The following is a 13,034-nucleotide window of genomic DNA, read 5'->3' on the forward strand; positions in this document are numbered from 1 at the left end:
AGAGCAACTAGCTATGAGGACAACCTGAAGACCAGCAGAAAAGATTTTTCTACAACTACAGATATGAAACCTGGAGAAGGAAATGGCAGCCCACTCCAGTGTTCTTGCCTAGAGAATCCCATGGACAGAGGAGCCTGGCAGGCTACAGTCCATGGGGTCACAAGAGTTGGACACAACTTAGCAACTAAACCACCACTACCAAAGATATAAAGAAGGACCCACAAGACAGGTAGGAGGGGCAGAGACCTGGTATGGTCAAGACCCCCATCCCTGGATAGGAAATGCCAAAACAGGAGGCTAATCACAACTGTAGAGCTTCTTCCCAAGAAGTGAGGGGTCTGAGCCCAACATTGAGGCCCCCAGGCTGGGGGTTCTGTATCAGAAGATGAGCCCCAGAACATCTGGCTTTGAAGGCTTGCATATGGGAGAGCCAGCAACAGTAGAAAACAGAGACTCTGTTCTTAGAGGGCACACAAAAATATTATATAGTCTGAGATCCAACACAATGGCAATAATTTGTATGAGCTTGGGTCAGACCTACTTTCTGATCCTGGGAAAACCTCCCAGAGAAGTAGGAAGTGACTGGTAGTCCCTTAGGGGCAGCCATTTGGGGGAGCTCATTCTACCAGGACACTGGTGCTGCAAAGCACAATTTCGGAATCCCCCTCTAGTTTATAATGCTAGGAGCTTACTCATCCACCAGCAGGTCAGAACCAGTCCCAAGACCCCCAGGGCTGAGCAGGCAGACATGCAAGGACCCAGCCCTGCCTGAAAAATGGCTCAGCACCAGCCTTTCCAGTCCCCATAGCCAGGCACCCCAGGACCTGGTTCCACCTACAAGTGGCCAGCAACCACTGCCCAAGGTAGGACCTGGCAGCCAGCTGGTCTGGGGGCCAACCCCGCTTACAAGCATGCCCATGGTAGTCAGCCTCACCACACCAGAAAGGCCCATGAAGCCTGCTTAGGAGGCACCCTGACAGAGGGGAGTGTATTTCTGGGCCCCACAGAATGTCACCTGCATAAGATCACTTCTCCAAGATCAGGAAATGTAACCAACCTACCTAACACATAGAAATAAACATGGAGAAGTAGTAAAATGAGGAGTTAGAAGAATATGTTGCAAACAAAGAAGCCACACAAAACTCCAAAGGAGAACTAAATGACGTCTACTTATCTCCAGATAAGCAATCTACCCAATAAAGAGTTCAAGGTACTGATCATAAAAGATGCTCAACAAACTGAGGAGAAGAGTAGATGAACCATGGGAAGTTTAATAAGGCATCAGAAATTTATAAAGAAGGATGAATGAGATTTGAAGATAATTACTGAAGTGAAATTGTTATAGGTCATCAAGCTAAGAATTTTGAGTTGGGGGGAATAATTCTGGATTATCTGGATGGACCCAGTGTAATCACAGGGGTCCTTATAAGAAGAAAGCAAGGGCTTCCCTAGTAAAGAATCCACTTGCCAATGCAGGAGCCACAGGTTCCATCCCTGGTCCAGGAAGATCCTACATGCTGCGGGGCAACGAAGTCCACATGCCACAACTAATGAGCCTGTGCTCTAGAGCCTGCAGGCCGCAACCCCTGATGGCCGCGTGCCCTAGAGCCCATAATCTGCAGTGAGAGACGCCACTGCAACTAGAGGGTAGCCCCCACTCTCCACAACTAGAGAAAAGCCCGCACAGCAACGAAGATCCAGCACAGCCACAAAAAAAGCAAGCAAGAATGTCAGAAAAAGGGAGGAAGATTTAAAGATGTTATGCTCCTGCACTTGAAGGAGAAAGAGGCTAGCTAAGAACAAAGACCTACTAGCAGCCTCTAGAAGCTCGAGAAAAGCAACAGAACAGATTAAATAAGAAATGACCAGCAAGGAGACAGATTCTTCCCTTGGAGATTCCAGAGGGGAGACAACCCTGTCAACATCTTGAATTAGTCCTAAGAGACCCAGTTTTTACTTCTGACCACTAGAACTATAATATAATAAATCTGTGCTGCTTTATACCAAAAAAAGAAAGAAGAAGAAGGAATTGAAAGTAGATTAGATGATACAGAGAAACACTGAATTAGAAGACAGAGGAATGGAAATCACCCAAGTTGAACAGAAAAAAAATTTTAATGAGGACAGTTTAAGAGACTTCTGGAACAATATCAAACATGCTAATATTTACATTCCAGAGGCCCAGAAGGAAAAGAGAGAGAAAGGGAGGGGCAAAGAACTTACTCAAAGAATTAATAAGTGAAAACTTCCCTAACCTGGGAAAAGAAGCACATGCGGGTTCAAAAATCACAGAGTCCCAAATAAGATGAACCCAAAGAAGTCCACACCAAGACATGCTGCAATTAAAATGGCAAAAATGAAGGATATTTAGTTATATTTAGACATAAATATAATTAGCTATAAATATAAAGATATTTAAAAGCAGCAAGAGAAAAGCATTAGTTACATACAAGGGAACTCGCTTATAACTCACACAAAAGGAAAGAAATCCAAATATAACACTAAAGATAGTCATCAAATCAAAAGTTATGAGAGTAAAAGAAAAAGGAACAAAAAAGAACCAGGAAACAATTAAAATAGCAATAAGGGCATATCTATCAGTAATCACAAAAGAATACCTTCATGGCTTCAGCTAGGCAAAAAGGTTTCTCTGGAAGGACATAAAAGCAGATTGTTAAGCTTTATTACAATTAGTTATCTTGTTCATTAAAAGAAAATATTAAAAGAACGAGAAGGCAGGCCACAGAGTGGAAGAAGATATTAATATTTGCATCTATATATACTGTAATAAAAAGCTTAATCCCAAAATATCTATCTCTATCCATAACTACTCTTACAAATTAATAAGAAAAAGATAGTAGCCCAATGGAAAAATATGGAAACCGCTGGAACAGGGGCTTCACACAAAAGGGGATATCCGAATGGCTGATATCCAAAAGCTCAACCTAAAGAGTTTTCAGGGAAATAAATGTAAATTAAAATACATTTTTCTAAAGGTCACATAGCTAGGGGGATTTGAACCTAGGCAGTCTGTTAACCTCTCTTGCTCTATTTACTCGTATGTAAACTAGGGATATTAATATCTATATACTCATGAACTTACAGTTTGAAGAGAAATAATTCAAATAATAGAAAACAGATAACAATGTACTGAAATTCAGTGTATGTATGGAAAACCCAGACCTAGAGACACAGTGACCATACTTTTTACCTAAAAATCAGCACAGACTTAACAAAGTTTTCATACATCTTCTATTTTACAAGTTTTTTCTTGTTATTTGTCAACTCCCCCTGATTCCAGGGTGCATGCTGTTATTGTAAATAGCTTCTCTCCTCGCCACAATAGCTATCATGAGAAGGCAATGGCACCCCACTCCGGTACTCTTGCCTGGAAAATCCCATGGACGGAGGAGCCTGGTGGGCTGCAGTCCATGGGGTCACTAAGAGTTGGACACGACTGAGCGGCTTCACTTTCACTTTTCACTTTCATGCATTGGAGAAGGAAATGGCAACCCACTCCAGTGTTCTTGCCTGGAGAATCCCAGGGACAGGGGAGCCTGGTGGGCTGCCATCTCTGGGGTTGCACAGAGTCGGACATGACTGAAGCGACTTAGCAGCAGCAGCAGCTAAAAACTCAATCTCATTCAACTCTTGTAAGAATCTCATTAGGTAAGTATTATTTTCTCACTTAAGAGATCATTCCCATTTTATAAGAAATTGAGGCTTAGAGTGAATATACCACTTATCTGAAGTTACAGTTCAGTGACAAAGTTGGGATTTGAGGCCAGGTTTGTCCAACTCCAAAACCCACATTTTCCATCATCTTGCTCCACGGTTCCCCAACCACCTAAGTCACTATCATTGTAGGCCCAAAAAAAGCAGTGTCTGTATCCCTCCTCATAAGGCCCACTTTTGGTACTTTAGCACTGCAGTCTGGGTGGCCCTAGGGGTAACAGATGTCAACACAGACTCTACCTCTTGGAGGAAAAGCTCCTCAAAAAGAAACACATTGAGGGGGACTTCCCTGATGGTCCAGTGGCTAAGACTGGAGCTCGAATGCTGGAAACAGGAGTTCCATCCCTTGTCGGGGAACTGGACCCAGTGCAGCCAATATTTTTTTTTTTTTTTTAAGAAAGAAACATGGTGAGAAATGAAATAGTATATGTAAGATTTGAAAGTTATGGGGTCCAGAACTTTCCAACTCCCAGTGGATCTGACCTCACCGGAAGAGAGAGTCCTTCCCACCCAGGCCCCTTCCCTGGAGCTCTCATTGCTGTACCCTCATTTCTGACCCTGCATTCTCTGGCCACAACACAGGAGACCTAGACCTGGGGTCAGATGGGACACCTGTTCTTTGTTTTTCCCACAATCTCACGTTGCAGACTGCCTGGGGTGGGGGTGGGCTGGGGGTGTTGTTCAGAAGGCAGGGCCAGTATTTGCTCAAGTGGGAAGTGGGGAGGGACAGGAACCCAGCAAGATTTCCTCCAGCCCTCACTTAGCAGAGCAGACAGGGCATACTGGTGTTCCAAGAGCTAACACCTATGGACAACGCCACTGAACTGTGCCTCGACCTGCTAGAGTGGCTTCAACATTAGGCATTGATTTGAGGAGGCAGAATACCATGGGAGTCTGGAAGGCAGGAATTCCTCCCAGTGCCGCAATCACTGCATAGTGCTCACTGGCCAATGCTACATGGTTTAGGTGCATTAACTCTTGTGTGACCACACAGCAACTCCATGAGGTACCTACTAATACTATCCATTTTACAGACGAAGACATTGAAACAGTAACTTGCAGTTTACCCAAGGACATCCAAAAACACCGATTATCCAACTGTAAAAGGGAGATGCATATGCTTGCCTTACACCTTACATAAGGCAGGTTTTGTAGGACACTAACTCCCATGCATTTGCAATAAATTCGTATTTCTTACCCTTCCTTTTTTTTTTTTTTTGTATACCGGAAAGATTTTTCCACTGGGGCTTCAGTAAGGCGAGAGTGCAGAAAAGTCCCTGAAAAGACACAACAGAAATTGATAACTACAGCGGTGTCTCCAAGCAAGAAAAGGTGGGAATTTTACTTTTCAGTGTTTAAACAAGGTATTTCAATTATTCTTTTTTAATTTTTTTTTTTTTTTATTTAAGGGCTTGCACAGTCATAGGTGAATGTGGCCAGGGCTTTAAAAGACAGTGAGCCGATGAGCCAAAACCTAAAGTCGCGGCACTACAGGGTGGCTCGCCTGGGGTCACCAGCAAGCTACAGTGAGTTTAAGGTTCTTTTCCCTACTGCACAGGATGGGGATATATTTTACGAGGAAGGAGGAAGGGCGCTAAGGCGCCCTGGGCTTTGAAACGTTGGGGGGGGGGGGGGTCCTGCCCGCGGGAGGTGGCGCCCACCTGGGCGATGGGAAGGAAAAGCCCGGCCCCGCCCTGTCCAATTTAAGAGCCGCGGGAGACAGCTGTGACCGTTCCTGGCCGACAAGGCTCGCTCCCTTATTTAAAGCAGGTGTCCTCCCGCGCCTCCCGCGCTGCCCACAGCCCAGAGGCCCCAGCTCCCCTTCTTGGGCCCTTCCGAGCAAGGGCCGCGCTATGCCCAGCCCCGGGCCGCGGGGCTGCCGGCCGCTCCCTCTTTCGGGCGCCGGGGTCCAGCCCCAGCGCTCCAGCCGCTCTCCCCGGCCCGCGTCCCCCGCTCTGCCTCGCGGTTCTGCAAATCCAGGCCCGGCCCGCGCGCCCGGACGCCTCGCGTCCTCCTTTTCCGTTGAGGCCATCCTAGCCAGACCTGACCCCCGCGCGCCTACCACCTCCCCGCTGTCAGTCTCCGCTGGCGCCCACGGGGACCTCTGGAACGTGCCCTCCAGGCCTCCCGCCCAGGCTCTGCCCGGGGCGTGCCCGCCGACGTGGCTGCCCGCCTGCCTGAGCGCGGGGCTGCACCAGCCGCGCCCCCAGCCCCGTGCGCTGCGGCCCCTCGCCTCCCACTTCTGCGGCCTCCAGGGTCTCAGCGTCACAGGTACGAGGGAGCGGATGGCCGCCACGGCGGGCACAGGATAGAGGAGAAGTCCCCGAGTTTGAGAGCCACGCGTGGTTGGAGTAGATGTCAAGTTTATGACCCTTGACCCTGCAGGTGATACCGGGCGGAGAGAGGGACCCAGACCAGGTGGGAGACTATCCGGCCCGCCGCTGAGGTGGGAAAAGGTGTGTGTCGGGGGGTGGGTGAGTACGTGTGCAGAGAGGAAGGTGAGGGCAGGCCCGAGAGCGACTCGGACAACCATGATCAGCGCAGGGCTGCAGGCAGCCCGGCCTCTCCCTGGTCTAGGGAGTGGGAGAGGCCCTTGCTCCCTTGCACACCTGCTTTGCACAATGCTTTGTGGAGCAGGCTTTTCCCCAGCGCGGCCAACTCGGCCGGAGAGGCAGCTGCTACTGGTACCCTTCAGCCAGAGCGAGGAGCTGTCGGGGATTAGCCGACCGAGTTACAGCCTCCACTGCTCACCTCTGTGTGAGCTTAGCTTCCGCACTTTACTGCTCTGAGCCAGGTTCCTTCAGCTCTTAGAATGGTTCCCTGGGGCTCTGGGCCCTGGAGCACAGTCACTTAAATCCCCATGAGACTTTAACCGTTGGGGTAATTTTCTCCTCTAGTATTAACATCCACCTATATGAGTTTTTACCATTTTTGGCTATCTGGTTCATGCATCCCCATGGCTCCCATGAGGGGAAACAAGAGTAAATTTAGTGCAAGCCTTATCAACCCAAACCAAGATCCTGGTAAGACAATCTTTCTTCGGTTACCCCCACCCTGTGTCTCCTCACCTCCCTTCAGTTGGGCATTCCTCCCACCCACGTGGGAGAGAAACCCTGGTCTCCCAAGCACTATCCAAATTCTTGCTACATAATGAGAGCCACCTCTGGTGGCTCAGAAGGCAAAGAATCTGCCTGCTATGTGGGAGATGCCGGTTCGATCCCTGAATCAGGAAAATCCCCTGGAGAAGAGCATGGCAACACACTCCAGTATTCTTGCCTGGAGAATTCCATGGACAGAGGAGCCTGGTGGGTTACAGACCATAGGGTTGCAAAGAGTTGGACATGACTGAGCGACTAACATTTTCACTTTCATGAGAGTCACAGCCCTCACTCCAAGCCACCTTTTTCTAATGTCCCCACACACCTGAGGTCTGAATTGTAACTTTCTACTCCGTATTACTATTGTCTCATTTTCAAGTTATTTTTTTAAATATATATATATTGATTGATTGATTGATTTGGCTGTGCTAGGTCTTAGTTGAGGCATGTGGGATATTTTAGTTTCAGCATGGAATCTAGTTTCCTGACCAGAGATTGAACCCAGACCCTCTGCACGGGGAGCACCAAGCCTTAGCTACTGCACCACCAGGGAAATACCTCACTGGTTTTTGCATGGGTATTACAGCCACACAAATCAAACTTCAAAATGTTAACTATGAAGTTACAGTATGGAGAAGAGTTTACCGTTCCTTTCCCCTAGCCACCTGGTTCTCCCCACCCCACAGGCAGCCAGACACCAGTTTCTTTATTCTTCTAGTATATTTTATACTATTTAATACTTGGACACACGTGTGTGTGTGTGTGACGCTTAGTCGTGTCTGACTCTTTGTGACCCCATGGACTGTAGCCTGCCAGGCTCCTCTGTCCATGGAATTCTCCAGGCAAGAATACTGGAGTGGGTTGCCATGCCCTTCTCCAACGGATCTTCCCTACCCAGGGATTGAACCTGGGTATCTGCATTGCAGGCAGATTCTTTACCGTCTGAGCTCACACACATGTGTATTTGTGAAAATACATGTATATATATATACACACACATGCATTCTTCTAACCCTCCCCCAACACTAGACACACTGCTCTGCACCTTACTCTTTTTACTTGACCATGTATCGAGATTTTTCCTTAGAAGTCCACACAGAGCTTCTGTATGCCACAGAATGGTCCATTGCAAGAATATACCATATTTTAAATCTGGCTCCATTGATGATTTCTTATATTTTGCTATTAATGCTTATGTAAGCCAGCTGGGCCCAGTGGCTGGGGTCTTAGGCAGCCAGACCTCACTCCTTTCAGTGGGGCAGTTTTGTCTGCTAGCCCTGGAGCCCCTCCCCAAGGTTAGTGGGAGCGGAGGAGTCTTAGCCCTGCATTGCCAGAACTCTGTCTGGAACACTTCCTTCCAAGCTAGCCCAATGGCTTCCTTCCTCACTCCTCTGGAGTTACGAGTCAGGTACTGACCCTGGTAGACCAACCTGCATCTCCGCTGGCCCACAGCTCTATGAGCTGAATAGCACACTTATGTGCGTTAGAAAAGGGCACCTCCTAACTCCATGCAAACACAACACCTTGTCAGGGAGGAAGAACGGGCTTATAAAGAGCAGGCGAAATTTCAGACTCCACTTACCCTCTCAGCTGGGTACCTGTGTGCAGGATACAAGCTGTACACAGTGGCCCTATTCAAGAGTCACCTGAGTGAGGTGGCTACCCTTTCCAAAGATGTTAATACAAACTCTTCCACCTGCCCACACACACGCACACTTACCCTGTCCTTCCCTGCTTTATTCTTATTAGTGCTGATCACTTTCTGACATACTCAATATGTTACTTATTTGCCTTTTTTGTTGTTACTGTTTTTTGCTGTTAGGGATTCTCTGTTTTGTCCTGGAACCATGCCTGAATCAAAGTACCCATTCAAAACTTTGAATGAACAAAAAAGATGAACCTTCACTCTTTGTTCAAAAAGGGGTCGCTTCTCTGCTCATCTCATAGGGTTTTCCTGAAGTAGCCAAGGAAAGGAGAGATGGAGGTTTGGCAGCTCCTCTTAGGGCCAGAGATTATGCCACTAACCTGACTAATGGAGGCCAAAGCGGTCTCACAACACTGTCCCTTCTTTTAAAAAAAAAATTTTTTTTTTAAATTTTGTATTGGGGTATAGCCATTTAACAATGTTGTGATGGTTTCAGGTGAACAGCGAAAGGATTCAGCCACACATAAACATATATATCCCTTCTCCCCCAAACTGCCCTCCCATCCAGCCTGCCCCATAACATTCAGCAGAGTTCATGTCCTTTTTCATTTGTTTTATTTCTGCGCAGTCTCTTCCCACCTTGCCTGCTGTGTTGTTACCTGGCCAAGGGTAAGACAGGGCAGTGGAGCTGTGAGTTTGTTCTCTCTCCTCCAAGATGACAGGGTAGGGGGTTACGGCTAACCTTTCCTCCTGCTAATTGCTCTTCAGGCTTGGAGCTGGTTCACTGCCTAGGCCTCTGGGATCCCCGAGACTGGGCCCAAGCTCAGGACCTTCAGGACACTGAGAGATCCCCAAAGAGGATTCGAACCATGTTTAACTTGGAGCAGCTGGAAGAATTGGAGAAAGTGTTTGCAAAACAGCACAATATAGTGGGGAAGAAGAGAGCCCAGCTGGCAGCCCAGCTCAACCTTACAGAGAACCAGGTGAGAGCAGGGACTCCTGTGGGCTCGGCTGCACCTAGGGACAGTTACTACTCTCTCAAAAAACCCTGAGTTGGGGCTGGGAGGAATTTATGGGCCTCTTTCTCTGTGCCAGGCTGATAGGGGATACGGGCCCTAACCACTGGCACACTCCCTTCTCTATATGATGAGAAAAATAGTCCTATTTGAAATCACATTATGGAAACAACATGTGTTAATCTAGAACTTTCTAATATAATGTTTCCATGCTAAATAAGGAGCTGACAGTGAAATTAAGTTGGTATTCAAGAGACTAAATATTAAAAATAATAAACATTCTCTTGACCCTATATTCTCCTCGCGACTGAATTATAGCTGCTCTTTTCACAGGCAAATTTCTCAAGAACTGGCTATGTTCTCTCCATGTCCTCACCTCCCGTCTACTCCTTAATTCACTGCAGTGTGAATTCTTTCATTCTGCCATTTCACTGAACCTTCTCATCAAGGTCTCTAATGACCTCCATGTTGCAAAGCCACCATATGCTTTCTTCCCTCATCTTACCCCACCACTCAGTACAATCAACCACTCCTTCTGTTTTGAAACCCACAGTTCTCTTGGCTTCCAGACACCACACTCTCGGTTTTTCTCCCAGCTCTCTAGTCCCTTCTCGGTTCCCTTTGTAGGCAACTCTTCTCTTTGGGGCCTCAAATTTTCCTCCCTAGATGATTTAATCTATCCCCATGGGTTTTAACAGAGAAGGCAATGGCACCCCACTCCAGTACTTTTTCCTAGAAAATCCCATGGATGGAGGAGCCTGGTAGGCTGCAGTCCATGGGGTCGATAGAGTCGGACATGACTGAGCGACTTCAGTTTCACTTTCCACTTTCACGCATTGGAGAAGGAAATGGCAACCCACTCCAGTGTTCTTGCCTGGAGAATACCAGGGATGGGGAAGCCTGGTGGGCTGCCGTCTATGGGGTCGCACAGAGTCGGACATGACTGAAGTGACTTAGCAGCAGCAGCATGGGTTTTAAATACCATTTGTAAGCCAGTGACTCCCTACTTTGTATCTTCCACCCACTCCTCTTTTCTGACTTGTGCATCTAACTACCTTCCTGGGGCCTCCAGTTGGGTGTCTTGTGGGAAGCCATTTCAAACTTAACAAGTCAAAACCTCAATTCTTGATTCCCACCCCCCCACCCAAATCTCTCCCCTTCCCCACACATGGCATCATTGTCCACCCAGCTGCTCAAGTATCTAGTTCAGATACTTAGATCTGAGTATCTAAGATACTCAGTCATCTTAGATTCCTTTTTCTTTCCCAATTCCAATTCATCAGCCAGCCTTTTCACCTCTACCTCTGAAATACAACTGGAATCACTTCATTTTTCTCCATTGCCACCAGTTTCAAATGGGACCATTCTTCTCATGATACAGGGAAGGGAGTGTGCAGCCCCAACTATTGCTGGATCACTGCAACAGTCTCCCCAGCTGTCTCCTCAAATCTGCTTATATCCATTCTTCACCCACTGCCAGAATTGCAGTTCACTTGATATAAATAGGACTATGTCACATCCCACTAAAAAACTCAAAAGTGACACTTCTAATCCATGGCCTTCACAGTTTTGGGTGATCTGGTCTCCACTGACCTCTTCCACTTTCTCTTCCTTTGCTTTCCCCTTTCTCAGATGTGTCTGCCATGCTTTCCTCCTTTCTGATCCTCAGACATTCCAAGCTTGACTCCCCTGCCCTGGCTTGCTTTTCTCTGTCCCCATCAGGCAGGCCTCTCATCCTCTGAGCCTCAGCTTAAGTGCTGGTTCTTCAGGGAGGCTCAAACTCCTATTTGTACCCTCATTTGTATTTATATATTTGTTTCCATGTTTGTTTTTGGTCTCCCTCCACTAGACTGTGAGCTCTGTGAGGGTGGAGCTCGTACTTCACTATTATCACCATCACCTGGGAAGGGCCAGCACTGCCTCAGATGTGGATGTCTAAAGTGAAGCCAATACACAAGTGCTCAGTCGTGTCCGACTCTTTGCAATCCCATGGACTGTAGCCCACCAGGCTCCTCTGTCCATGGGATTTTTCCAGGCAAGAATACTGGAGTGGGTTGCCATTTCCTTCTCCAGAGTTCAGATCAGGAGCTCAGTAAATACTTGGGTGAATGAGTGGTACTGGAATTAGAGGGAAGGGTGTGCTTCCCTTAGAATGAAGAGTAAATTTTCAGAGAGGAGTGGGCACTGTGGGAATGGGGGATGCAGTGGGAACTGTTAGTCACATTCTTATCTCTTCTCACTGCCTCAATTATAGGTGAGGGTCTGGTTCCAAAACCGAAGGGTCAAATATCAAAAGCAGCAAAGGCTGAAACTGCCAGCTGCATCTGCCATGGCTGCCTCTCCAGACGAGCCCTCCAGCAGCTCTGACACCAGCATCCAGAGAGAAGATGCGGAGTCAGGAATGGACAGCTGAGGACTGCAACAAAGGCTCAGTCCAGGCTGGGCTAGTTCTTCCTGGAAGCACCCATCAGACCTCCTTGTTCCAATTCTTAATGAAGAGCTTGTCAGGTCAAAGGGCATCAGGAGAATCTGAACTGTAAAGCAGGAGCCCTCTTTTTCTGTATTGACCCCTGGGAGTTGTAATAATGCAAATAGTCACAGGTACAGACTTTGGCCTTCAGCTATGTCCTTGGCCAAGTTACTGAATTTCTGAGGGTTTTTCCCCCCACCTGTAGAATGGGTATGTTGATAACTTTGACCTCCCAGGGCTGAGATGATGTCTGTAAAACACTTAAGAGTGTGCCAGGCTCAACACTAAGTGTGCAGTATCTACTAAGGCTTATAGGTCTCCTTCACCTGTGGGAGTAATACCTCAGCCCCAGCCTCTCCAGAGAGTAATCTTTGCCTGACCTGGCTGTAGAGGAGATATGGCCTCCTTGAATCAGCATCTGGGCATTGCAGACTCTTCCCCATTGGAAATGGTGGAATTGAGAGCAAAGAAGGACGGATAGACCATTTAGCCCACTGCCTCTCACAGAATTTCCTGAAGTTTTTTAGTTTTGTCTGAACTGTTACCAGTCATAGAAGGAACTCAGGCCCAGCTGTCCCCTTGGAGCAGACATGCTATCCTGAACACCATCTTTTTCCCTCTAGCTACTCAACTTGACCCCCTAGCCATCTTTATTTCGAGTAAAGAGATTTAACTGTGCCTTTGCCAAAACTGGCATTTTGCCTTGAACTCTGCTGTATTATTACCCCAACCCCTTCACAACCAGTTCTCATGGCTTCCATTCCTTCCCGGGAACCACTCCGTTTCTCTCCAATAAGTGTATGTTATAGCCTCCACTTGTGGAGTCTGCCACCAACATTTCCAGAGCTAATTTCTCTAGCACTTCACATTTCCTGGTGGGCCTCTGTTGAGGGTACTCCCTTAGAATACAGGATGACTTCTGGGTGTTGAGATGAGCTGGTGGAAGGAGGTGTGCCCTGCCACCTGGTGGCGAGAGAGGGCACGGTCCACGCTGCTCTTGAGAGCTCTTGAGGGAGGGAGAAAAGGCGGGAGCAGCGGTCCTTGGAAAACCATCTGTCCCTGAGGCAGTG

The 13,034-nt window shown here is 47.6% G+C and overlaps 1 protein-coding gene across 2 annotated transcripts; it reads left to right on the forward strand.

Moving 5' to 3' along the window:
* Positions 1-4,940: 4,940 nt before the first annotated feature.
* Positions 4,941-12,654, forward strand: NOTO (notochord homeobox). Of its 2 annotated transcripts, XR_015137284.1 has the most exons (4): positions 4,941-6,006; positions 6,121-6,191; positions 9,247-9,461; positions 11,749-12,654. XR_015137284.1 is itself a non-coding variant. In XM_086327615.1 (3 exons), exons 1-3 carry the CDS (start codon positions 5,589-5,591, stop codon positions 11,905-11,907), a joined length of 792 nt encoding a protein of 263 aa, XP_086183741.1. In that variant the 5' UTR covers positions 4,941-5,588; the 3' UTR covers positions 11,908-12,654. The 2 variants fall into 2 exon arrangements, 1 of the variants encoding a protein (XP_086183741.1); XM_086327615.1 differs by lacking the exon at positions 6,121-6,191.
* The last annotated feature ends 380 nt before the right edge of the window (positions 12,655-13,034 follow it).

Source organism: Bos grunniens, chromosome 11 (assembly GCF_055505025.1).
Source record: "Bos grunniens cultivar Pamir isolate PY7600 chromosome 11, Bosgru_T2T1.0, whole genome shotgun sequence".
Classification (NCBI taxonomy): Eukaryota; Metazoa; Chordata; class Mammalia; order Artiodactyla; family Bovidae; genus Bos; species Bos grunniens.